The 27,460-nt window shown below is 39.6% G+C and overlaps 1 protein-coding gene across 3 annotated transcripts in view; it reads left to right on the top strand.

The window, feature by feature from the left end:
• The window catches only part of OSBPL8 (oxysterol binding protein like 8), an 80,019-nt gene that overhangs the window by 46,061 nt on the left and 6,498 nt on the right, over window positions 1-27,460 (top strand). For all 3 annotated transcript variants that reach the window (XM_072329926.1, XM_072329917.1, XM_072329936.1), the window contains 14 exons: window positions 7,178-7,248; window positions 10,575-10,655; window positions 11,584-11,685; window positions 12,864-13,067; window positions 17,593-17,677; window positions 18,887-19,058; window positions 20,481-20,715; window positions 22,600-22,784; window positions 23,371-23,452; window positions 24,018-24,116; window positions 24,579-24,675; window positions 25,041-25,139; window positions 25,936-26,033; window positions 27,150-27,239. In XM_072329926.1, coding sequence (XP_072186027.1) covers window positions 7,178-7,248; window positions 10,575-10,655; window positions 11,584-11,685; window positions 12,864-13,067; window positions 17,593-17,677; window positions 18,887-19,058; window positions 20,481-20,715; window positions 22,600-22,784; window positions 23,371-23,452; window positions 24,018-24,116; window positions 24,579-24,675; window positions 25,041-25,139; window positions 25,936-26,033; window positions 27,150-27,239 — 1,700 coding nt within the window. The remainder of the gene's footprint in view (window positions 1-7,177; window positions 7,249-10,574; window positions 10,656-11,583; window positions 11,686-12,863; window positions 13,068-17,592; window positions 17,678-18,886; window positions 19,059-20,480; window positions 20,716-22,599; window positions 22,785-23,370; window positions 23,453-24,017; window positions 24,117-24,578; window positions 24,676-25,040; window positions 25,140-25,935; window positions 26,034-27,149; window positions 27,240-27,460) is intronic.

Here is a 27,460-nt window from a genome sequence, read left to right as displayed (position 1 = left end):
AAATATTTGAGGGGATAGTGGCCACCCTCAGCAAGTTTGCTGATGACACGAAGCTGGGAGGATTGGCTGACACGCCTGAAGGCTGTGCAGCCATTCAGAGAGACCTGGACAGACTGGAGAGCTGGGCAGTAAGAAACCGGATGAGGTTTAACATAAGCAAGTGTAGAGTCTTGCATCTCGGTAGAAATAATTGCATACACCAGTACAGGTTGGGGGAAGACCTGCTGGAGAGGAGCTCTGCTGAGAGGGACCTGGGCGTCCTGGTGGACGACAGGTTGGCCATGAGCCAGCAGTGTGCCCTTGTAGCCAAAAAGGCCAATGGCATTCTGGGGTGCATTAAAAAGAGCGTAGCCAGCAGGTCAAGGGAGGTGATCCTCCCCCTCTACTCTGCCCTGGTGAGGCCTCATCTGGAATACTGTGTCCAGTTCTGGGCTCCCCAGTACAAAAAAGACAGGGATCTCTTGGAAAGAGTCCAGCGGAGGGCCACAAAGATGGTGAAGGGCCTGGACCATCTCCCCTACGAGGAGAGACTTAGGGAACTGGGTCTGTTTAGCCTTGAGAAAAGAAGGCTGAGAGGGGACTTGATCCAGGTTTATAAATACCTGAAGTGTGGGAGCCATAGTGGCGAGGCTGGTCTCTTTTCAGTAGTGCGTGGGGACAGGACTAGGGGCAATGGGCTGAAACTCCAGCATAGGAAGTTCCGCACGAATGTGCGCAAGAACTTCTTTACAGTGAGGGTGACGGAGCACTGGAACAGGCTGCCCAGGGAGGTGGTGGAGTCTCCTTCTCTGGAGATATTCAAGACTCGCCTGGACGCCTACCTGTGCGACGTGGTGTAGGGAGCCTGCTTTGGCAGGGGGGTTGGACTCGATGATCTCTAGAGGTCCCTTCCAACCCCTATAATTCTGTGATTCTGTGATTCTGTGATTCTGTGAAAATGAGAACCTTTTTGTGGAGCCTATTTTGTGCAGCTCATCCAGAAGTCAGGCAGTTTGCATAAATAAATGTGGCTGAGTCTTAGAGAAGAATATGCTGTCACCTCACCTTTTAAATAGAAGTAAAGGGTGAAGATGTAGAAGCCACAGTAATCAGCTGGTGAAAACTAGATAGGTAAGTGCCCGAACAGGGGAGTTCAGCATGGCGGCATAAAGCAAACACTGGCTTCCTTTTTAGGTTCCCATTGTGTATTGAAATATCAAACAGGGAAGCCTCATTAGCTCTTAAGTGCTGTGTAAGTTTGGGACTTGGAAGACTAACATGAAAAAGATTTCATTAGATGAACCCTTAAAACCTGAATAATGGACGTTTTAGTGCTCCTAGAAAGCAGAGATGAATAGGACTGAAGCAGAGATGTGAAAAAAAAAGAGATGTTCTGTATTTGTGGAGAAGAGAAGCTGAAACGCAGCTGTTCACCTTTAAATGTTCTAATGGATTTGACGAGAACAGGATAATATTGCTTGGCTTGCTGCTGATTTGGCAGCCTCTGTCTCTTCGCTGCATTTTTCACGTATGCCCTTCGTTTGTTTTTTCCTTTTGTATCTTACTCATCAGAATATGAGGTAGAAGGCTGTTACTGCAACACTCTTGTTCCAGCCAGCTAATGCTAACCAGCTTTCACAGAGAGCATAATCCTTATACAAACATCTTAACTCATGAAGGAAGAGGGTGCACTGCGACGTAGGTTTTCCTCATGTGCTGGGATTTCGTCTGTGTTTTCTGCAAGAGCTGATGGCCGAAAACTTGTCCGGAATGCTTCCTTTGGAGGATATAATGAACTCCCACCTGCTTCACCAGGTTTGTTGTTCTTAAAATGTACAGAAGATAATATAATTTCTGATTAAGATTTTTTTCAGCTTGAATGCAAGTAGTCTACTGAGGTGTTGGTAGAACTTGTTAGCAGAAATCAGAAAGAATATTGGTTGCGTGCACTGAAGTAACAGCTCTTTGTTGTAGCAAAAGCTGTTGTATGCGGGCAAGCAAGTAAGGTAGCTTATCCTACAGCAAATGTCTGTTTAAAAGTAATTTGCTTACTTGATTCTTCGTGGAGTATTTTGGTTTGGTTGGTTGAGCTTTTATGACTGAGGTTCTGTACTGTGATTTATAGATCCCTTTCTTGAAGTACATGTAGTGACAAGATAGAATGAGTTAAGGCTAAGACCATAGCCTTGCTGAAGTCTGTACTGCAAGACTTCTTTTAAACAATTTAGCACCAGAAAGGGCTTGAATCTCTTTTTCCTCAGATTTGTTGTCTCCTGAAAATTAGTGATGGAATATTGAAGTGAATTTCTAGAGCTTTGTTGTCCATCACGTGTTCTGCTGATGTAGGTACTTGAATTTCAGTAGTTTACTTCATGAAACTTTGATCCTAGGAAATACAAGGTCACCTATTTCTGAGAAGCAATGCTGCAAAATTTGTACATTCTTAGTGGAATTATTCTGCACGTGTGATTTGTCTTGAGCCTGCGCAAATGCACACTTTGTTGTGAGGCTGGAATGCTGGGGGGGAGAAAAAGTACTTTCTTCTCTTCTTACTGTGTACCTTCAGAAGAACAGCTCGCTCAATTTGTAAGCTCTGCCTCTGAAGCGATGAAAAAGAGTTGGGGCGCAGAGCAAGCAGGACGCTTGTGATTTCTGAGCTCTCTGCACCACTGGCTCACACTGGCTTGCAGAATTGCTGGAGCGGCATGCTCAGCTGCTGGCAGCTGGGTGCTTCCTCAGAACACCGTGTTCTGTTAGCCCTCCTGGTAGCCCTTCTGTTTTACCATAGAAAATAGCCTTCCCGTCTGCATCAGGAAGTGGTCAGTCTACCAGGGGCCTTATTAAAGCTGCTCAGGAAATGAAGATGTCAAACCTGAAGATGGCAAATAGGCAGAACCTCCCTACCTTCAAAATGAATTAGATAATATGGAATAGTGTTCTTAAAAAAGCATTTGTCACAAAGCTGCTGAAAATCACTCAGTCAAAAGCCCTGCTGTCTCTGATGTGTGAGTCTTAAAAGATTCTTTCCTTTTTCCCTGTCCTGTTTGTTAAGTAATGCTGGTATTTCTGTCTCCCACAGATTATAACTCACTTTGTCCTTGTAGAAGTATATCCATTTTCAGCTCAGCAACTTTTTTTCAGAACTGCACATTGACACCAGTAATCAAATCAGTCCGTTTCTTGCTTTTCATTTGCAAGTCAGTAATATTATTGCTTGGCTTGCTCTTCGTGATCTTTTCTTGTGTTCTGTTACTTTTTTTTGGCTTGTTCTTGGGGCTGTTGGAAACCAAAAAAATCACAACAAACAAAGAAACAACCCTCCAGTCAGTAGTTATTTTTTCTTAGATTTTCAGTGAAATAGGTTAGTATTAAAAAGTAACGTTTATTTATTTTTCTTTCTTGCTGAAGTGTCCTAGTTGTAGATGAGTGCTGTTGGGAGGTACTATACCAGCACGTGAAATGCAGAAGATGTTACATGTTTGTTCTTCTTTTTCTTTCCTGCTTCGCTCAAGACTGATTAAGGGACAGACTGTAGGTATGACTTCAAAAAACCAACACATGGCTGTGCTTCAAGACTGAAGTATCGTAAACATGTTTGTTTTAAATGCACCCTACTGCAGGCTTCATACTATAGAATCTTGAACACTAATCTCACATCATTCCTACTCATTATGTTTTTGTCAAGGATGATCTTTTGGAAGTTTTTTCTTTGAGTGTTGGCAGTGCGCTGTAGCTCAGTCTCTGAAGAGTTACAGAATCATGGAATGGTTCAGATAAGCAGGAAGCTAAAAGATGACCTAGTTCCAGCCTCCCTGCCAATTACCGATTGTTTTTGTTACGAGGACAGCTTATGTGTATGAAGTTCTGGTTGTTCAAACGGTGTGCAGTTGTCAGCCTCCTCTCAGGTCTTTCTGAAAGCTCATTGTGAGTTTTCACCTGGACTTGCCATGTGTCCTCAATAGGAATGTAGTCCTGGAAAGTTTCCCTTGAAGTTTTGAGATCAGATCGTGATCCAGAGCTTGCTCGGTTTGGGATCAACCTTCAGAGTATGGGGCCTGTGACGTTAACAAAGCAAAGATTGCAATGGGAGGAATTTGTTAAGATAGTGTTGTTCTGGATACAGTTTCTACTATCCAAAACTGCTTTTGAGGCTACAGCAGAGAAACTTACAATTAAAAGAGATATAAATGCAAGTGCCTTGAAAAATATTGGGTGCTCAGTCTGCAGCTCTGAAGGCTGATCAGACTGCATTTGCTTGCTTTCCCTTGGCTGCTTTGTCTGAAGATGGCTCTCATGAGTTTAAATAGAAATCCGTAGAGAAACTCATAGTTCATAACTGTTATCAGGAGGGGGGAGAACTGCATCTTATTTCTGATTCCATGAGTATAATTGTTTTGATGGTGTTGACCAAATATTTCCATGGCAGAGTATATGTTGTCCTCAGTTAGGACTCATACTTAGCTTTTGGTGATGTTTCAGTGCAAGTCTCCCTGAAGGTATTAGTCTAACACTAATGTCAGAAGAATCAGGACTGTGTGGGGCCTGGAGCGCCTTCTTCAGCCTGGAGAGGAGAAGGCCTTTCAGGACCAAAAAAAGGGGCTTATGGGAAAGCTGGGGTGGGACATTTACAAGGGCATGTAGGAACAGGACCAGCGGTAATGATTTTAAACTAAAAGAGGGCAGTTTGGGATTAGATATAGGGAAGAAATTCTTAGCTGTTAGGGTGGTAATGCAGTGGCATGGGGTGCCTGGTGAAGCTATGGATGCCCTGTCCCTGGAGGCATTCAAAGCCAGGTTGGGGCGCTGCAGTGGTCCCCCAGCCATCATTTTGCTGTTCTGTGGCTAAGAGAGGGAGTGATATATTGTAAAGCAGCAAATGTGTGCTCCTCTCAGGCAGGAAGCTTTGGGAACAAGAAGATGCAATTAAGGAAGGCAGCTTTGGTCTTTGTCTGACGCTCTGAGTATAGCACAACTCCTTTTGGTTTCATTTGTGCTTGGTGATACCGATGCAGAGCTTTATATGAAAAGAAAAATGTACGTGTTAGATAAGAATGTGCAAAGTCCTTAAAGCTGTTGTGCTTCAGAAAGAGGGCTTCTCTTCTGTAATCCCAACCCTGATGTAGCACTTCCTTGGTAATTTGCATCACTTTTCTGTCTGTGTTTAAATAGATAAATGAAACACAGAAAGTGATTTAAATATCCCTGCACTACCTTTTCAGTGGAACTTAGTTCCTAACTGGTGATTTCTATTGGCTGTGGAATGAGGAGAAGACATCATTACTGTGATTGTAGTGCATGTTTGACTGTCTAAGACTGGCATCAAGTCTAATAACTTCTCACTGGACTTAGATCTGCCCTCCAAGACTTGAGGTCATCTTTGTTTTCTTACAGCACTGGTCCTGTAGAAAATGTGCTTTAGTATTTGGTCTTACGTATAAAATATGGCTACCAGCTTTTGGATCCTGCTGTGTCTATTTGTATTATTGCTATTTTTTGCTGGATTCCCAAGAGCTACAGTTCTGCTGCATGTCTTGATGCTTCTTTGTGGTCAAATAGCCTGCTGCATTATGCCTTTTTTTTTTGTTAGCTGAAGAAACGCCTCACAGATGTGTGAGGAGAACTTCATAAGGAAGGGCTTATTAACTGTCTGCAGAAAGGCTCCTGTAAAGATGTGTGCAGTTTGGTTTGGGTAGGCATAAAATGAAATAGTATTGCAGTATATGATTTTATTTTATTTTATTTTAATCTGATCTTCAAACTCAATCTCTGAGAAAGGTAATAAGATGGAAAACAAGAAGAAAAAAAAAAATAGGGCTACTGAAGCAAAGCAGGCATCTTGGATTCCTCACAGAACCTGGAGATTGTCCTAATGTCTCTGATAACTCAGAGAGACTTTCCAAGATGTGCATTTGTGTAGATGAATTAGTGCTGTCTTAAACCTCAGGGTTTAGCATTGAGGAAAGGTGAAGATGCTGTTCCTAAAAAATAAAATCCCACATGAAACAGAGACTTGATAAAAGTTCTTTTAAACCTTACAAAGCCTACACGCTCGTGCACACGCTCTACTGAAGAACCTGAAGTCAAACTGTTCCCCTGATCAACCAAGTAATGTTGGGGACGTAAGTCCCCATTTCTGTGGCAGAGAAGCGGGCTGAGTTGTAGCAGAGGCTCAAAGCAGCATCTGTCTTTCCGTCCATCTGCCGTTTCTCCGTGGGTCTGGTGCCCTCTGGTGGGCCGGGCTGCAAGGCACTGTCATAGAACCATGCGTTCACCAACCAAGATCATCCAGTCCAACCATCCAACAACCACCAGTATTTCCCCACTAAACTGTGTCCCTCAGTACAACGCTACTTGTTAAACGTTTCTTGAACACGCTTTTTGCCGTTGATTTTTGCTGTTTTCTTTTTTCCTGATATTCACTTTAGCCCTTATGTCTGGAGGACATGTCAGCGACAGTGTTGTTACTGAAATAAATGCAGTGAGGTATTTGTTTTATTCCTGTATATGAGTGCCTATGCTAGAGCCAACTTCTTCAAAGAAAGCAAATTACTGAGATGTTGGCTCATTTTGCTCTTTGGATGCTGTGGTAGTGTGGGGTTCACATTGTGAATCATTCACAGAAGGTAAATGTGGAATTTTGGTGACTTAAAATAAAGCTGTGTAGTTACATCTGTACTGTGAACTCCAAAGTATAAATTCAAGGTAAATGTGTGTTATCTTTTCATGTACTAGTGAGAAACTGACTGGCAATCTTGATCCATGGTATCTATTTGCTTTCATTTGTATGGATTTTCACCATTTTTTCTGGCTAAAGGAATGAACAAACCAATCCCAGCTTTCCTTAGAGCTCTGCTGTGTTCGTACCCATGTGTGCAGATAGGGGAGGCTGGAGACATAAAAGGATGAAAATGTGCTGATGATGTTTTCAGCTGGTTTGATCTCTGAATTGGGTGCAGCACCATCCAAGCACAGTAGGCTGTTCTCACTTCTTAGCAGTTATTAAATCAGACTGTGCTGTTGTAACTGTGGTAACATGTTTTCAACTTACACGATGAACTAATGTACGTAAGCTGTTTGAAAATCTGGTTTGCTTGCACTTTTCAGTGGTAAATACTATTTGCAAGTTTATTCCAAAGGCTAGCTTGTGTTAATCTTAGTGCATTCAAATCATTTGCAACAATGCTGTCTTTTCTTTAAGGTTCTGACAAAGGGAAGGATGATGCCTCACAAAGCAAAGAGGATACAGCACATTCTATGTCCAAAAGCAAGGTAAGGAAAGCTGCCTCTGTCTGGCTTAAAAATGTCAGCATGCAAAGGAGGTGAGTGCCTGCTTTAACAAATGTTATTAGACTTTCATGCAGATCCACAATCATGATCTTATAGTGATGGCAGAGACTTTTTTATCTCTGTGAAAAGGTTCACTGAGATGCAGTGAAAAATGAGAATGCACAGAGCTGGGAGACAGCAGTCACCAAAAATAAAGCATCTTGAGATAGCTGAAGTTTGAAGAGGCAGAATACTTGAACTGCTTGAGCAACCAAGAAGACTGTTGTGTAGTCATCCCATTTTTTCTTCTCTCCAGAGTTTTGTTTTGTTCTAATAAAATTTGTTTACATGAACACTTTGCAATAGCATTAGGATTTAGAATAAAATGATACAGTATGAATCATTTGTGTAAAAAGTCACTGTAGTAATGCAGAGCAAAATCTGCCTTATCTATTTATTCCTCTCCTGAATCCTTTTAAATCTGTGTATAACAGTAATAGAAGCTTTACATTTTAAGACACTGTATAGGCTGTTCTAATGCTACTTTCTTTAAACACTGTATTATTGTAACTCTTAGAGCGGCTGGCTTGTCAAAGCACTACATTTTCATCTATTGGTCTATATATATTTTGAATGGGGAATTCCAGAAAAATAATTTTTAATTGGGTGTCTCATAAAACAGATGTCTTTTTTCCCATCAGAACTTTAAAGAGCAGAAAGATTTGATTTTGTGGAGGAGAAAGTTCTGTATGGTTTGATTGCTGAATTGAGTAGCTACATTAAATTGCTTTTCTTATTTGAGCATCACCACTGGCTACGTTTCAAAGGCTTTAAGTGATCCCATTACATGGCTGTGTGGGGAGGGCAGTGGGGCAGCAGCCAGGAGTGCAGTGGACAGGGTGAGGAGAGTGAGGTTGGTAGTGCAGGCCAGGCTCAGCTTACAGCACCGATCTGTGGTGACAACACAGATCCTAAGCCAAGCTGGGAACTGAAATGTATGGGTTGACTGCTGGGTCAGTTAGATGCACAGCTGTAAGCTGGTTTGGGCTGGGACCACAGGCTGGGAGCCAAGCTCCCGTACATCCATCTCCTGAGTGAGGTGAGGAAGAAGCCTGCTTCTCACGGAGCTCCCACACAGCTCTCAGCACTCTGAGACTGTCCCAGGCACAGGCAGCCACAGCCGGAGGAGAGAGAGAGTGACCTCCAGGCCTTCATAGAAGTTTTTCTGCAGTGTTTCATACATCTGAGTCTTCAAGAAAAACATCAACCAGGTGCTGAACAAAATCAAACTGATGTAAAGATGATGGTAACATCCCCTACTTAAACAGTACATTTAGAATTGCATTCTGGAAGAGCAGGTCGCTTTCTGTGATGGGTACAATTCCATGATGTCACAGCTGAGCAACCCCTGGAGTCACTGCCTTCCACCTAATCTGAAGTCACAGAACTGTTTTTGTAAGCTTGAACGTATCCTGATCAGGGAGATCAAGGAAACATACTTAATCATCTGGATTATTTCTGGTCAAAGTATTTTCTTATTGGTCCAGAAACCCCTAAATCTTTTTTGTCTTGGAAATAAGTTAGCACTGTCTGTTTTAACCCAGATGAATTTGTGACTCTATTAATAATTGATCTTTGACTAACCAGTTTGTTTTTTGTTTTGTTTTTTTTTGGAAGGGCTCTGTATTATTTCTAGAATCACAGGTCTTTTTATGCTTTACTGCTCCTTTTGTGATTTTCTGCTATTTAAGAGGAGACAGATATTTCTGCTTCTCTTGACATATATAGTTCTCTGTCCTTATTTTTGCAATGGAGTTTGTTAAGACCAGTAGCTCCTTTATACCCACCATTAAGCTTCAGGCCAGCAGAAGATGGTTACCGGCTGTCCCAGCTGTGGAGGTGAAGCAGCAATCCTCGTTTCTAACCAAAGAGGTTTTTTCTTGTAAATTTTGATCCTATCCCCCCATATGCAGATGAGAAGGTCATTAAATTAAAATATCCTCGTCACTGATCTGTCCATAATCTGTTGGATAGGCAAATACAGACTTTTACTCAGTGTCATGGTCGTGAACTTTACAACTGTCTTGGTAACCTGGGATATTTACTGGTTTGGGCTTTTATGCATGTGGACTTTAGATTACATTAGCTTTCTGCTAGTGAGCAACTGGAATATTTATGAATGTTTTACTTGTGTTACTCCATTATACCCTGCATAATGACTTCATTACCTCTTATGTGACAGTGATAAGCATTTTTCCCTTCTCTCGTTATTACATTTAAAGTACCATCTTTCCTTTAACTTCTAGGCTGGAATTAAATTTCAAGATGCATGCTTGTCTTGTATTTTCAGAGTTAAGAACATAGCTTTCATATAAAAAGAAGAGATAACCTCCCTTCTTGCAAGATGTACGTGGAAGTTAAGGAACGTTTACTTACTGCTGAAATGATTTTGATTTCAAGTTGCTTTTTGCCTTTTGCTGCACATGTGGTTTTGACAATCCGGTTTATATTTCCTTGCACAGAGAAATACAACTGTGTAATTAATCTGATATTTTTATACAGCGGGGTGCCCATGCAGTGTTCTCTGAGTTGGGATAGGAATGGCATGTGATAACTCAGTGTACTCTCCTTGTTTTCCAAAAAGAGCTGTGTAACCCAGGGCGAATATTCAGTGGTTCTCGTTTCCTTACAATTAGTAGGCAACAGATGCCAAGAAGTAAACTTTGAACCTTACAGGAGATGGGGGAGGGGCAGAAATCACATGGTGCTGAGGCAGCATATTGTCCTGCTATGAACGAGGACTTGGGTTTTATAAACAAACCTGAGTTGTCTTCTGCCTATTGCCATGGTGAGATTATTTGCAGAGTAATGAGAGCGTGGCATTAAGGAGGAAGCAGAACAAGTGCCAGCAGTGGTCAATTGTATTCTGGTAACTTGCAGAGCACTGAATTCTAGGTTGAAGAGGCTCTATTTTCCATATGGGTCATGGGGTAAGTGCCTCTATAGCAATCCATTTGGAGGAACTGTGAAGTTACGGAGATGTTGAGATTCACATGTCAGACACAGGAATTGCTCTTGAGTTTAAATGCCAGGGTTCTCCTTCTGGAGGAATCTCACACTTGTTCCCCACAAAACCCGTATGAAGAAAAGACTCCATTAATAGGTGATGAATAGTCACTGTTACAAGCCTTTTTTTTACTAAGTGTATAAACAGCAGAAAAAAGAATGGGGTGGGGAGTTTGGAAACAGCTGTACACTTGAAACACTGATACAGTAATGTGGCCTCATATCTATTATCATTTATTTTTTCTATGTTTTGTTAATTTCAGTCTGAATCCAAGCTTTTCAATGGCTCTGAGAAAGACGTCTCTTTATCTTCAAGCAAACTTACCAAAAAGGAATCTCTCAAGGTGAATCTCTGTCTAAGTAACTTCTCATGGACTATAAACACGCACAAAGTTTTATCGCATTCTTCTGGTGAGAAGAGAAATGCCAATCAGTGAGGAGACTTCTCTGGAATGTCCATGTTCTGTGAGAATTAATGTTGCTGGTTCTCTTGGGTTTTCAAGTCTTACTGTATTGCTACGGAGTGTGGGCTTTTATAATGTAGTCTTTGAGAATACATAAGATTATAGGATAACTTAGGAGCTTATAGGATAATTCAGCTTGGCAAGAACCTCAGGACATACACCTGTGATGAAAAGATAAGTGAAATAACAAAGCTGTGGCTTGCACACTTTACCTGTGTTGTTTTATTTACTGACTTTTTACCTCTCTGTTGTACCAAGACTAAACTTCCTCTATTGGTTAAATGTTACGTCAGGAGGAAATAAAACATTATTTGCCACTAAAAGAGGAATATACATTAGAGTGAATTTTTGCTTGGAGAAAAAGTGAGAGGTGGATAAAAATTGATCACATAAAGTGCCAATAAGAATCTGAATCTAGCCCTAAGTTTGGTTTTGTACCATACACCTAAACAAGGAGGGTATTTTTCATTGTTTTGGTTCATTCCATCTCATCTCATTCCGTGAGTCTAAGAGGAGTTTCACAGTTCTCAGTATTAAAACCAAGTTGTACAGGCTTGTGAAGTTGTTACGTTGGTAGCAGCTTTTGAAACAGTATGGAACAGTTGTTTAGACCTTGGATTCAAATACTGTTTTAAAACTTCTTATCTCCATCTTTCTTGCTAATTGAATTTAGCAGGTTTTACCTCAGTTTGTATTAGTAGTTGGCTTTTTGTGCTGTGATTACTTGCTTTTGTCTTTGGCATTATAAATATTTTAATTATATATTTATATATATATTTATTATAAATATTTTTATTATTATTTACAGGTTCAAAAGAAAAATTACAGAGAAGAAAAGAAGAGAGCCACGAAAGAATTGCTCAGCACAATCACAGACCCATCAGTTATTGTTATGGCTGACTGGCTGAAGGTCAGACTCTAAAAGTGAAACCTAAGTTGAAGATTTAGCAGCTGCCGTCTGCTTTCTGACCAGAATAGAAAAGGTTCAGCAACTGAAGTCGCTGTTAATGTTTTTCTACAAACGGCAGATACTAATTGCATCCCAGCGACTTTGTGCTCGCTTCCTAGGGGAATAATGGAGGAACCTACCTCCCACTTATTGCGTTCACCATAGTCACATGCATCTCGTATGTGTAGCCATTAGCTTCACATGGGTTGGCTTTATTATTCCAATCTCGTTCTTTTTATTTTGCACTTTGAATTGAAGCTCTGTTACGTTTGTTGCCAACTGTGAGAGTAGTTTGGTCACGTTAGGTGTATGAATAGATTTATTTGTGTTTCTTTCTGGTAATTTTCCTTTCCTCTCCTAGAATGAACTGTCCACTAATACATGTACAGAAAGTGAGAAATGAATTCATTAAAGATGGCAGTCGGTATCATAATGCCTTGAACATGTAACATATTACTTACAAATCCTGTTTCTATATTTAGCTCCAAACAATAGCTTGTCTAGGATAACTTTCTCGGTGTTTTGCAAAATGAATGTTAACAGGTTAAAACATTGCTTACAAGTTGTTTTGTCATTTGGACCTACAGACAGAAGAACCAGAACCAGAGGTGATGAAATGATGCAAGCAGTTTAATCAGATATGCAGAATTCAGGGATTTGAAAGGGTCTTACATAGCAGATATGGGTTGAAATTAAAAGCTCCTTGTGAGAGATTTTATCTAAGAAACTCAGTTCTGATTTGAATAATTTATTTTGCAAATATCCCATTTTTTCTTATCAGATGTCTATCCTTTTTTCAGAAGTGTTTTTCCAAAGAACATCCTACCTTCATACTAGTGACAGAATGTTCCAAATAGAACAATTCATGAAGTTTCAAATGACTATCCACATTTCGCATATCTTGGGTGTATATTCTTCTGTAAAATAAGTACTTGTCAAGACAGAGTAAAAGAACGAACACTTAAATTATGCCTTTTTACTATATTTGATAAACATGGATGAACTTGAATAGACTTATTGTTTTTTTGGAATTAAAAAAACCACTCACAAACACGTCTAATTTTGATTTCTGTTTTGTTGAAGAGGATGTTTTGTGTTCCAGGTTCACTGGGATGTAACTGTAACTGTTTGTCTTCTAGATTCGGGGTACCTTGAAAAGCTGGACCAAACTGTGGTGTGTACTGAAACCAGGAGTGTTGCTTGTTTACAAAACACCCAAGAATGGCCAGTGGGTGGGAACAGTGCTCCTGAACGCTTGTGAACTCATTGAGAGACCTTCTAAGAAAGATGGCTTTTGTTTCAAACTTTTTCATCCTTTGGAGCAGTCCATATGGGCTATAAAGGTTAGTGGTAGCATGTATGGTTCTTAAGGATGACCAGTATTGGCCAACTGTGAGCGAAGACAGCCATAAGAGAATGTTGAACCACGTTGTCTGTTATAACTTTCAGTGATTTATTTATTCTGATTGTAAAACTTCAGCACGTAGTTTTCTTCATCGCAAAGAAAAATAGTTGTTTTTTTTTTCTTTCTGCTGTATATACTTAAATAACTTATGATGTGCAGAAGTATGACGTGAAGAGAACAGTGCCATCACTGGCAGTTATGTAAGTGGAAGGAATGAGTATGTAATATTGTATTCTACATCAGTCTAATGTAGGAAATTAAGGAAGGAATGAATTGAAAAAGATGAAAGCATTCAGAGGATGCATTATAAACATTTCTTGGCTTCCAGCTCTACATTCATGTAATGTCAGCCTAGTTCAATTCACTTGTGATAGCAGAAATTCAGATAGCTTCCTTGTACGACAATAGCATTTACTGCTAATTGCAGTCTTTGGTTTTGGCTGAAATTTTACAAAGATAACTGTTTCTCTTCAGTTCTGATGACTACTTGCTTTGTCACACATGACATAATGTTGTTAGGAGCTCTTAGCTGCAAGTGTTAAAAGTCGTGGTGTGTTCTGCACAGCCACAGGTTATTTCAGTTTTCTGTAATTTTTGTTTTAATGTTCACTATTACTCACTGTTTGCTAAACAAACTATTATAGTCCTCGTTCTGTGTTTACATATGGAGAGCGGGTGTGGAAGCACAGCACAAGTGAACATGTTTACCTTCTGAAACGCTTTAGATGAAGTTGCGATGTCAGAATCCTGGTATTGATTAATTGTGTTTTCTGCAACACACATCTCAATACAAGTGCTAATTGTGAGATTGTATAGAGTATGAGACTTATAATACCAGTGTGGTGCTGTCACATCTGGAGAGTATGCTGCAGTGTTTTTGTTTCTTCCTTATCTCAGAGTGAGAAGTCACCTAGCATTATCCTTGATATTTATGTTCTTGCTGAATTACTGTCATTGTTGGTATTATCTGAATCTACCAAACTTAGATCAAATTTGTAGTACCTTTTGAATAGTTTAATTTCAGTGTTGCTTGGGTGGATGTTTTACTACTTAATTGTGATCTCACATTAGCGGAACGCAAACGTCGCGTCTTTGTTCAAAATGACAGAGTTTGGTGTTGACATGATTTAATTGTTTATGAACTTGTATGTGTACATTGCAAAGCGGTGGCCTGTCTGCAGAAGATCGCAAATCAATCTTATATTTCTTTATTGTTTGGCAATGAGAAATGGATTTGTTTGTTTTTCTAACTAGATATTTAGAATTTAGAGGACATGCCCCTCCAGATTTTTACTTTTTTAAGGTAGGTTGTATTTTGAACCTGAACAAGTTGATATTGTCCATTTTAAATGTGCTGAGAGCTGGAGTGGCATTTGTTCATTTTGGTATGGCTATTTTGCAATTGAGAATTACTGGACTTAATTAGATGAGAGCCCTTGAAGTTTGAAACTATTTTCTGCCTTGTTTTCCTAGTCAATTAAACTTCCTAGTAACGAATTTATTACTGTCAGGTAAACTTTCATGAGCATAAATGGCAACTGACTGATTTACAGAGTAGATAATCCAGAACAAGGTTGAAGTCTACGACAAAATGAGTTGTGTTGGCCATCAGTGTAGGAAGATGACAGTGCAAGAAATTTACACAGAGATAAGTACTGCAGGACATTTTCTTGCTTGAAAGCACCTTCTGCAATGTGTCCTTCTGACAGCTTGCAAATTCTCATCTGCAGTAGTTTCCAGCCAGTCACTTACCGTGCTCCCTTAAGCCCATTGTTGTGATCTTTGATGTTCCTTTTGCACTGTAAGGCACTTGATGCACTGAACCTTGTTCTTTCTTCCTCATGTGCCCAATCCTGATGCCATCTCAGTTTTTTAAGATGTTAACTAGGGAAGTTACCACAAATAACTTTCCATGAAAGGATTTAGTGAAGCGTGACTGCCTGATTTTGTTGTTTTCTATGAATATTTGCAGCACTGGAGTTTAGTTGGCATGAATATGCTGTAGAAAGCATACTGCAGTGTTTTTAATCTAGTGGAATTTTTAATTTGCCTGTTACCTCACTATCCAGTAGTTGTACCATCAGTTTAAATGCAGTCATCTAACAAGTGAAAACTAACTAGCATCTGTCTTGGACACTAATTTTTGAAGTCATAATAGCTGATAGCAAAGAAAAATGTCAGGTGCTTTTGGAACAGTAATCGATTAAAAAAGCACAAGCAAATATTTCAAAATAAATCAGCCTACTTTAGTGTTCAGTCAGTCTGTGCTAGTCAGTGCACTGTGCAGCTACCCAAGGAAGTATAGCTTACACACACACACACACACACACACACACTGAAAAGCAAGCCTTCATTTCTTTATTATATCTGTTTGGTACAAAGTAGTGCATCCTGTGTGCCCGCAGCATAACCGTAACGTTCTCATGAGGGGAGTGCTGCCGTTTGTATCCTGTGACCTGGCAATTTTGAGCACTTGGGATAGCGAAGGCATTTGTTCGGTACACATGTGCCCGTGGTGCCACAGCACACTGCCATCCCCCTTGTGCAGTGCTCAGTGATCTCTCCCAACCCTCCTCTCCCCAAGGGTGCAGTGAACTCTCCCTTGCGTCCCCCCAGTGTGCCAGGCCCTTAGTGATCTGCCCTTGAAACCAGGGGTGCTCTACATAGTGCCTCTCATGGGTCTTGTTAGCTGCAATCCTTACTTGCCACCTCATCAGACAACTTGCACAGATGAGGCTTTCCAGTCAGTAGCGGAGTCTGTAACGTAGAATCTTAACACCCCAGTGACTTCCACTCTGTATCTGTTCAGAAGTTTCTGAAGAGTGTTTACACCAGCGCTAGAGCTCGTGTCTGTGGGTATCTAAGCACCACTAAGACTCCTGGTATCCTGCTTCTCACCCTCAGAAATGTTCTGGCTGTTTCATACGCTTGCTTCTAAAATATCTGCCATTATCTGCTTTTGCTCAAAACCTCTGCTGGCTTTCGAATTCCCTCTTCCAAGCCTTATACTGGGGTATAAGCCTTATACAGGCTTCTATGGGGAAATCAGTCAGGACCAAACTGTGATAACTCACGAATTAGGTAGACTTAACCCAGCTTTCAACAGTAGCTTCAAGTGTGTTTTTATACAGCCCTCTTTGCCTATCAGTTACTTTAATGTTCCCATGGGTAAATATGTTTGAAGGGACTTCAAAATGATTGCTTAGTATTTTATTCCAAAGCAAAGCTTGGCAGAAATTGAAGGGTCTTTTGGATTTGTTTTGTTTTAAATTACAATTGTGAAAAAAACTTCGTAATGAAAGTTAAACTTCGGCATTTAATGTCCTGTATGTTTCTTTTGGTTGAACTGAATTCTTGGTGTCCTGCTGATTCTCTTTGTAGAAGGACTTAAGCATCTGAATGTCATTTATTTACTTAGCTACCATCCTTAGAATTTTATTTACTTATTTTTTTAAGCACCAAGTCTACAGTTAGTTATGCAAATAAATACAGTTAGGCACCAAAATTTGGAGGGGGAGGGCGGGGTGATAGGTTGAAGGGAGAAGGAGGGAGACAAGAAGAGTGGATACCTATTGCAAGACTTAGTGTTCAGGTGGGAACAGCTACCTCCATTTCCTTTAAATATTAATTGACTCGTGTCTTCCAAAGACAGCAGATGCCATGTAGTTCTGGAGCGTAGGATGCAGCTGAGCTACCAAACACATTCTTGTGTAAAAGCAGCATGAAGTGGATCACTGAAGAGAGCTTCCTGCTCTCTCCAGTGGTCTGGCTTGCTCTTCTGTCTTTCTAGGGTTTCTGAACCATAGCATCTTCTTAGGAATTGAGAGGAATCTGCTCTCATCAAGAGCAGGATGAGGACCAAAGGGGGCGAGTTAGTTGTTTACAAATGTGGAGTCTTCTGCTAGACAGCTGTCATTGTAAATCAACCCTCTTAAAACGCCCCCCTCATATATATTTTGTTTTCAAACTTACCTATTGATCTCAAATGTGGAGTTAAGAGAAATAACTCATCCCTTCTGATGTCTCAGTGCCCATCTTACAATCCCTTAAAAGGTGAGGGTGACTCCCCTCTTAGCATTCATTTTTGATGCTTTCGTCTTTTTGCCTTAAGTGGCATCAGCAGAGCATTTCTGAACTACTGTACCAAATCTGATTTACCAAAAGCAAAAATGAATAAATAAATAAAAGCCCTAAAACCAAAACAAACCAAAAAAAGCACTAAAAATTACTTGAATCCCAAAGACTGTTCTCCTTAAAATAAAGAGGGTTGCATTGGGAGCTATACTTAGAATGATGTTTTTGAAGATGAATCCAGTAAAAGAGGGCTGTCCATCTTTCCATTCATATCTTCATTAGATGTTGCTGAGTGACGGTAAATAGCCGGCAGTGTGTCTGCTTGTTACATGAATGGTAAACTCTAAAACTGAATTAAAATATATGATGCTTGTTTTGTGTATTTCAAGGGTCCAAAAGGTGAAGCAGTTGGTTCTATAACTCAGCCACTACCCAGCAGTTACTTGATCATCCGGGCCGCTTCAGAATCAGATGGTAAATAGGCACTTCAGTGTTTTTTTCCACCTTGACATCAGTCAGTCATTAGAAAGAAATTGCTTCAGTTGTCTTACTGTCTATTGCAGCCCTGTGGTTGCAGTTCCGTGCTTGTAAAGGCTCATCCTTAACTTGGTGCTTTCAGTTGTGTTGGTACTAGCGGATTTTCATGTTTATTCAAGGATAATATTGAATCGAAGAAATTGTCACTCAGCTCCTTGCAGCTTGTTCCTTTCTTGAATGCTAATGTAGACTCCTTCTAATGAAAGTGTTTGTGTATTATAAAATTCAGGAGTTTTGCAGGGTCCCAGTAGTAGAATTTCCCTTGAAATATACATATATGTGTGCCCCCAGTGGCGCAGTGGTATAAGCTGCTGCTTGCGGCACCGGAGGGCCCGGGTTCGAATCCCCCCTGTGGCGCAGGGGTAGAAGTGCCGCTTCGCTACACAGGGGGCTCGAAACCCGGGAGTTGGACTTGATGATCTCTAAGGTCCCTTCCAACTCGCACGATACTATGATACTATGATTTTTAATGCCGTCACTTAGAGGAGGTAGCGGTTAATATTGCTGCAACCATCTTGGAAGGTTACAAAATGAAAGCAAAATTTAAGACCGCTGTTGAGCCTTCTTAGTATCTGCTTTCCTTCTATGGATTCATTAAGCATACTCTTGGAGTCCTTGAGAGTCTTACTTTCCTTCAAATAATTATACAATTAATTTTAAATGTAGTGTATAGAAGAGAAATAAAAGTCACATTTTTGGATTGTTTAATCACCCTTAAGTGTAAATTTGTACTATCTTAATTGTTATGTGTTAAATGCTTTTATTATTATTATTATTATTATTGCTTTTGAAAAACTATTAGATTGGAAAGTTGGTTAAATATGGGAAAATGAATAAGTGAGGAGTGAAAAAAGCATGTAATCTTAGAAAAACTATATGGGAATGTCCGATGTTGAACTGATTTTTATATTGTAATTTCTGTGTTGTAATTGTATAACATGAGCAAATTCTGCCATGTGATATAATTACATGGTCTTCAAAAGTGGAGCATGTCTGTTAGCACCTTTAGATGAATTCAGTAGGTAGAGCCTTGATGGAGCCATATTGGTATTAAGGAAGAAATGCTAGAATATGCTCTAAATGAGTCATCCACCTTGCTCGCCCTACCCAGCAACATCTCTAGTCTAATAGTAAATGTGTCTTTAGGCAGGTGTTGGATGGATGCTTTGGAGTTGGCTTTGAAATGTTCAAGTCTACTTAAACGTACAATGATTAGAGAAGGTAAAGAACATGACTTGAATTCTTCAAGCGACAATGCTCACGTCTCTCTCTATGGCCTGCTTCGTGCTAACAACTTAAACAGTGGAGACAACTTACCGTAAGTAAATTAATTACTTAAACCTGATTGTTTTTCTGGCAGAACCATGTAGTAATAACTTCTCTGAAGTTACTGGGGGAGGATTTCTCTTTGCAGTTCTGTTTGCTTCTAAATTCTCTCTATAAGACTTATTTGAACTGTGTTTTTATACATGGGTAAAATGAAATATATATATGTACTTCATTTCTTGAGCAAAGCAGATACAGAGGGCAGCTTGATTCAAGGAACTCAAAGTTGAGCATTAAACCAATACGTTTAAGCACTCAGTTAAACTGTTAAAGTTTAATTTTTTTAGTTTTTTTGGATCTTGAAGTTGGTCTCCTTTCTTTGTTTCAGCAGAAAAAAAGCTTAGTTCATGTTACAGAAGTAGGCAGATGTGAATATAAGTTGCTTTTCTTTGGCCGAGGTATAAGTAACACCAAAGCTATTTAAATGGTTTCAGTGCGCCTCAGGTTTGAATCATCACATTAATCAGTATTGCTTCCGTCAGCCTATGAAATTAAACAGTACAAAAGTTGAAATCACCTGTTACTAATAGGTGTAAAATGTCTGAGGGCCCTTGAGTCACTTTGTTCATTTCAGTAAATACTCTCATCCAAATTTTTGTGAGCATGGTCGTTCCTGAAAATATATCATTAAACAGGCATGCTGAATGCACATGCTTTCCAACACTCCCAGTTGTGGCATCAGAGTGCACTAGAAAGATATAAAAGATTTAGTCCTTTGTTTGAAATAATTCAGTCTGAAGCTTGAGCTTTGCATAGTTTTTCTCACTAATCTTCCACCAGTTCAGTATACTTTTAGACTGACATAAATGTATTTTGAATTATCTCTCACGCACTTGAAGACAGCTGCCCATGTCTGTTCTGCATGGGCAGGACTTTTATACTGCTACAGTTGAGACAGAAGTGCAGGCCTGTACATTTCTCAGTGAGATCACAGCAGAGGGTGCCTTGGTCCTTCTGGGAATGTGTACAACTGTGTAACATGGAGAAGAAAGTATGTTGGGGAGTTAATAAGGAGTTTAAAATCAGTATTATTTACACTGTCTTAATGTGGGAGAGGAAGTAATGTTCTATACCTACTAATTGTTGCCTTGTGTGAGGTGTCACTTCAGTTATAGAATTCACTTTGTTGTTCTTCATCCTTGGTGCATAGTCCCTTCCTTACCTCATTAGCCATAGTTAGAGAATATAATAGTTAAATATAAATGCAAAGTAAATTTGGTACACTTAACAGTTCAGTGACAACACCACATCCTGTATATTTCCACTGAAGCAAGATCAACTTTGCTGCTAGAGCAAGGTTCACACCAGCACTTAATTCTAAGAGTTATTGTGGGTTTTTTTGGTGAGGATTTTGTTTGGAAGCATGAAATCATAGTGTGAAGCTGAAGATTCACTTAGCTTTTATCTGTTGCAGGTTAAATGACAGTGAAATCGAAAGGCATCACTTTAAAGACCAAGATATGTACTCTGATAAATCTGATAAGGAAAATGATCATGAACATGATGAGTCTGATAATGATGGATTGGGGAAAAGTGAAGAAAGCGATAGCGACACTTCAGAGCGACAAGATGACTCTTACATTGATCCAGAGCCAATTGATATCAAAGAAACAACTTACTTAGAACAAAGTCATGAAGAACTTGGAGAGGTAAAAGTACTTTTTATGTAGTGAGTGAGTTGCTTGCTGAATGTAAAGCTGATACTTTAGAGGATGTGCTACGTTAGACAGCTGCCTTACAGGACTGACTTTCACATTATTAGTAATTTTGAGGGGAAAAAAAAGTGTCCATCCATGTTCTGCTCTGCTACACCACTTCTGTGCTTCTGAAAGATAAGTTTATTTAAATCATAGGATCACAAGGTTGGAAAAGACCTACAAGATCATCTAGTCCATCCATCCTCCCGTTATCACTGAATACTGCCAGGAACGGTGACTCCACCACATCCCTGAGCAGCCATTCCAGTGCCTGACCACTCTCTGAGAGAAAAAGTTTTTCCTTATGTCTAATCTAAACCCCTCTGGTGTAACTTGCGGCCATTTCCTCGGGTCCTGTTTGTTGCCTGGGAGAAGAGGCCAAACCCCTCCTCATCACAACCTCCCTCCAGGAAGTTGTAGAGCATGATGAGGTCTCCCCTGAGCCTCCTCCTCTCCAATCCCAGCTCCCTCAGCCACTCCTCATAAGACCCCTCACCAGTTTCATTGCCCTTCTCAGGACACGTTCCAGGGCCTCAATGTCGTTCCTGTATTGAGGGGTCCAAAACTGAACTCAGTACTTGAGGTGTGGCCTCACCAGTGCTGAGTACAGGTGGATGATTACCTCTCTGCTCCTGCTGGCCACACTATTTCTTATACAGGCCAGCATGCCATTGGCCTTCTTGGCCACCTGGGCACACTGTTGACTCATGTTCAGATGAGCATCAACCAACACTCCCAGGTCCCTTTCTTCTTCACAGTCATCTAACTCAACCCCAAGCCTGTAGAGCTGCATGGGGTTTGTGTGGCCAAGGTGCAGGACTCAGCACTTGGCCTTGTTGAACCTCATCCCATTAACTTCAGCCCAGCAATCCAGTTTATCTTGATCCTTCTGTTGATCTTCCCTCAGGCAGATCAGCACCACCTCCTAACTTGGTGTCATCTTCAAAGAAACTGATAATTATCTCTTTGTTAAAGATTATTTGGGGTATTTCTCAGAGAGAAGGCGCTTACTTTGAAAGGACCACCTGCAGCAGAAGTTGACCATGACTGCCTTTCTTCTTGTTACTTATTCTGTTCTGTTATTAAATTGTTCTGTTTTGTTTTTTTTCAAGTAACAATTTTCAAGTTGAAGATTTCTGTTCAAACTTGCACCTCTTTTTCTACTGCAAGAGAGAAGTTAAGCAGTGCTGGGGTTTGCAGAATTCTGTGGAAGCACTGATATGTTTTCAGTGTTCAGATTGCATTTTATTATGATGCCCAAACACCAAAAATCTTTGTAACAGAAACAGATAAAATTAGTTGTGACTCTCTCCTTTTCTCAAGCTCTGACTATGGGTTTTTTTCCAGTTGCCTTGATTTTTATATACCTGCTGGATATAAAAGCTTTGCGCTTTGTTGCTCTCCAGGATTGGCTCCAGAATGAACAAAAGCTCAAAAAAAGTTGAGGAGTTCAAGTTAGCAATAAGTCCTTTTTATATGCATTTTAGAACAGATCTGGATAGAGGGATTCGTTTCCTATAGAAACGAATTGTTTCTCAGGCCCTGTAAGGAAGAATCTCTCTGCTTTTCTTTGCCCAAAAGAAGCACATTGAGGTGTTATTCTGTTTTTAAGGTTGATAAAAAAAGAAATGCAGTTTTTAGTGCTGAATAGTAGATATAGTATCATATATTAAGTATATAATGTAAGTATATTAAGAGAAGTTTTATATCTCTTCCCCTTGTGTGTTCCATTTTGTGCATACATTTTCTATTTTTATGGCACCATCAGAATGTGTTGAAACAGTTCAACGTTTATTTTCTTCCTCCTTTCTGTAAGCAGTTTGTTATTTATCTTAGGCAGGGGAGGCTGCTCAGACAGAAGTAGTGTCTGAAGAAAACAAAAGTTTGATCTGGACGCTTCTGAAGCAAGTCCGTCCAGGAATGGACTTATCCAAGGTTGTACTGCCTACGTTTATCTTGGAACCTCGTTCTTTCCTTGACAAGCTATCTGATTACTACTACCATGCAGACTTCCTATCCGAGTGAGTCAATCCTATCACTGGTTTTCTTTCCTTATATTTTTTTAAGCTTAAATAAGAAACCAGTAAGATACTGAAGTCTTTGTTGTTTGGTCTGGTTCTCTTGAACAGCATAATAGAATGCATAGTCCGAATGCTTGTCTGACAGTGTATCAGTTGTCAAATATTCTTACTTTCTGGAAATTGTCAGCCTGAGAGCTCCCTGGTATGTCTCAAAGTCTGTCCCCTCTTAATACTTTAATTGCAGTTGTGTTGCAAATGTTTCTGTTGCAGCTTTTAGGAAATGGTTAAAAGGCTTCTCAAGATTTAAGAAAACTAGTTTGTTTTTACCTTCTTCTTCTTTTGGCTGCATATTTATAATGGCAGAAAAGCAAGAGTTAGGCTTTTTTAAAAATTATTAAATACTGTTTTGATTTAGAATGTATTTACCTGCTCAAAGAAAGTATACAAAGAAAGTTTTACAGTACTGAGAATCACAAAACTTCTGTGTAAGTCAGCTCCTAGATGTAAGATATATGACAACAATTGGCAGCATCTTATATTCGAAACAATGCTGACATTCAGTCTGTGCTTCCTGTTTGTTTCACAGAGCTGCTCTTGAAGAGAATGCTTACAACCGCATGAAAAAAGTAGTGAAGTGGTATTTGTCTGGATTCTACAAAAAGCCAAAGGTGTCTTTTTACTCATTGTTTTGTCTTTGTTTCAGAAATTGTGTCCAGTTTGGGAGCTTAGGAATGTGCTGGAGTTTTTGTTTAATTATGTTGTTATGCATTTTTTTCTAAAGCAAGGTTAAGTTTTATTATTTATATAAATCTATCATAGATCTTTTTGGTCCCTGGCCACGCTTAAAGTAGGCTGTGCACAACTGCTTTTTCCCCTTGAAGTAGAAATGTAACTAAACATTTTTACACGACGTTGAGCAATATCTTTGTTTACCGTTCTTCAGTGACAGCTTTGCCTGTTCAGAGGAGTAAAATTTCCACTACTAAAATTAGCTTTAAACCCAATATTCTTTACAAACAGCTTGATGGGAAATAGTATTTAAAGATGATATTGCTTACTGCTTCTTGAGCATAATATTCAAGTGATGAAATCGAGGCAATGTGCTTTAGCATGTGCGTTATGCTTGCTTGCTTTTTTTTTTTTTCCTTCTCTGTCTTTCAGTGACAGACTGATAAAATATGCTGAGTTCTCTACATGAACCGTATGGTTACTTTCTGTTTTGCTTCTATTCAGGGACTAAAAAAGCCGTACAATCCTATACTGGGTGAGACTTTCCGCTGCATGTGGATTCATCCAAGGACAAACAGCAAGACTTTTTACATTGCAGAACAGGTAGCTGCCATAACCAGCATGAGTGTTTTTAAGAAAAATAAACGTGCTAGATAAACGATGTGGCAGTGCTAGGAAATGTATTTGCATGTACGTGTGGTATCCTGAAAACTCTCCTCAGTATAGCTCTTAGAAACACAAAGGTGTTTCAGCTTTTTTGTTCTGCCTTCCTCCAGTGAAAGTCAGATGCAAGTTCTCTTAATTCGTGTAATTCAGTGAAAATGTTTGTTTGATCTTTATCTCTGAAGACTGAAGTTGTGTTTGGACGGAGCTGTCAGATGCACAGCTTGAATTTTGGGTGGTCCTGTGTGGAGCCAGGAGATCCCTGTGGGTTCCTTCTAATACGGGATATTGTAAGATTCTGTGATCTCACTGATTAATTGTGTTCTGTTCTGTGTAACGTGATTTTTGCATTCTGTCTTTATTAGAGCAAGGATTATATCACATTGCTTGTTCTTTCAATAGGTATCCCATCATCCCCCAATATCTGCCTTCTATGTTAGCAACCGCAAGGACGGTTTTTGCCTTAGTGGTAGCATTCTGGCCAAATCAAAATTCTATGGTAAGTGATAATTTGGGAGCTCGGAGGGCTGTATTTTTTTTGGCTGTGCTTTTATTGAGGAGTGTAAAATCAGTGCAAGTGGGCTGTGTTTTGATGATGAAAAAAGGCTTTTATAAGGATCAGGGTTAGGATCATTGTGTTGCAGTTGTTTTATAAAGCTTTTACTACTGGTCTTCAGATTTTAATGTCTCTTGTACAGTACACTTCAATTTTTGTTTGGAGTTGCTGTGATTATAGTGGCTTTGTTAGGCAAGATAGACTTCAATGCCGGATGTGATAATCTTAATTCCATTTCTTGGTTATTAGGAGACGTCGACTGTTGTCTTGCAGGGTGTGAAATGTGTTTCTCTGTGTTTGAATTTCAGGGAATTCATTATCTGCCATACTGGATGGAGAAGGACGGCTGACATTCCTAAACAGAGGAGAAGATTATGTCATGACTATGCCATATGCTCATTGCAAAGGTAGAGTTCATTCTTCTGTTGTTGAATTTAAGCTTGACATCTTAGTAAATGTTTCTGAACAAAGCAGCATTGGTGGTTACTTTTTATATGACTTTGGTGACAGAAATAATGCTTAACAAGTAATAGGTACCTAACATGTATACATACATACAAAACAAGCAGGAAGAAGAGCTAGAATGACTAGTGATACTGATACAGAGAGAGAGAGATGGAAGAATATGCAGGGAGGGAAAGCGTACATACTGGAAAACATTTTCACAGGCATCCGTTATATGTGAAATACACTCAGTGTTTCAAATACTCGATTGCAGGGGAAAGACTGTGATTGTGGGAAATATATTACGAGTTATCAACCTTTTTTGCTTCCAAAAATCTTCAGAGAGGTGATCAGTGTTGTCATGTATTGGTTGTACTGTTGTCTTCACTGTATCTGTTGGAGTGAAGTTGTTTTCCTATCGATAGACCACATTTCCTGCTTAGGTAGTGCATTTGGATGTTTTTGTTTTGGTTTAGGTTATTTATTGTGCAGAAAAATCATGTTCATGGTTCAGAAAGGTCATCTAAAGAGAGAATAAGCGGAGCTATTTCCTGCTCCTTTGCAAAAGATTTCTGGCCAGTAATCAATACAACCTTCAGACCTGTCCCATCGGTGTAAATGGTGAACACTTCACTCACTATTGCTTTCTTTTTGTTCTCCATCACAGATGTGTTTACCCCAGGAATTGGGACAAAAGAGTTTCGGGTTTTTTTGTCTTGTCCAATTATACATTCTCATGTTGGCTCTTCTTTCTTGCAGGAATTCTTTATGGCACAATGACCTTGGAGCTTGGGGGAACAGTCAACATCACCTGTGAAAAAACTGGCTACAGTGCTACAATTGAATTCAAGCTAAAGGTTAGTCAGTGCTGTGAGCGGACCTGAGAATGAGCGCTCTGATATTAAAACGTGTATATTATCAGATCATACCATGGGTACAATCTAGCAATTGGTGATTAGAAAAAAGAAAAAAGAAAAGAAACAGAGGACAATATAATTCCTTTTTTATTTAATGTTTTCTCCTGAGTCCAAAAGCCTTGACCAAAACTTACGGCTCTGTCTTAATCTCTACTTGTAAGGTTGCTTCCATTGCAGTGCGTGCATTTTGCTAGTTGTACGAACCTTACAAACAACTTAGCTGGAGGGGTGGCAGGAAGAAGCAACAGTCTGTCTCATTTCCCTCCTCCATCCTACGTAAAAATTTAAGTTGTTCATGGCACATCAAACAAAGGTGATAGAAGGGTTTTAGCTAACATTCAGGTCAGTTTAATGTCCAGCATTAAACTGACCTGTTTAATGAGCAGTTATGTGTACTATTTTTTGCAGCTGTCTGTGCCATAGAAGCACTCACCAGATGCAAAGGCTAAACAAAGGTTTCTCAATTATGTATAAATGGCTGGCGCTTCTGAAAGTGTCCCTGCTGTCTTTGAGACAAACTGATTTAAAGCTAAAGAGTCAGTAGGGAAAAGAGTCCATGTGGAGAGAAACTGTATTCAGCTAAGACTGTAGGGGGAAATTAAAAGTTGGGCTGTATCAATTGAAGTTTCACCTCTTTAGCACATGTTTAGACTATCAAAAAGGCTGAAGAAAATTTCTTGCTGTCATTTTTCTTGTTGTTTTTTACAAGAGTTAATCTCTAGTAACAGAGGCCTTGGCCAAGTGGTGAGATTGGAACAGCGAAGGACAATTTCCTTCGAGATATCATCATATCACTCGCATATCATCATATATTCTACATAATTTGCCCTTTTCAGATTTCATAGTCAATCCTAATAATTTTGATCAGCAAAGCTCTTGAGAAAATACAGAGAAAAATTTCTTTGTGGCACTGTTAGGCAGAGGTTGTAATACTGGAAGCATTCAGGGCTGTTTACATCATATTTCATAAATGCATTTTATTTCGTAGCATTCAACGTTTGTCAAATATATTTTGTTATTAAAATAAACACAGAAGCATTTCTTTTTATTTTGCAGCCATTTTTAGGTAACAATGACAGCGTTAATCAAATATCAGGGAAAATTAAGCTTGGCAAAGAAGTTCTGGCTATTCTGGAGGGCCACTGGGTGAGTAGTGAGTACTGAGTAAATGGAGTTAAAAGAGGTGAAAATAGCACCTAGTTACAAAAAAGGCTTGTAACAAACAGGAGTTGAGTAAATGCCATTTTCAGTGAGGTGTCTTTTTGAAGTTGAACAGTCCCCAAGAATGACTATAGAGTCAACGTACTGTTGTTGTTATGTTTGGGTAGTTCCTGATGAGGATACTTCTAGCTTTGTAAAGTGTTCTA

The sequence above is a fragment of the Excalfactoria chinensis genome, chromosome 1, assembly GCF_039878825.1.
Source record: "Excalfactoria chinensis isolate bCotChi1 chromosome 1, bCotChi1.hap2, whole genome shotgun sequence".
Lineage (NCBI taxonomy): Eukaryota > Metazoa > Chordata > Aves > Galliformes > Phasianidae > Excalfactoria > Excalfactoria chinensis.
The sequence above is the reverse complement of the archived record's forward strand: the minus strand, read 5'-3'. Positions and strand labels throughout refer to the sequence as shown.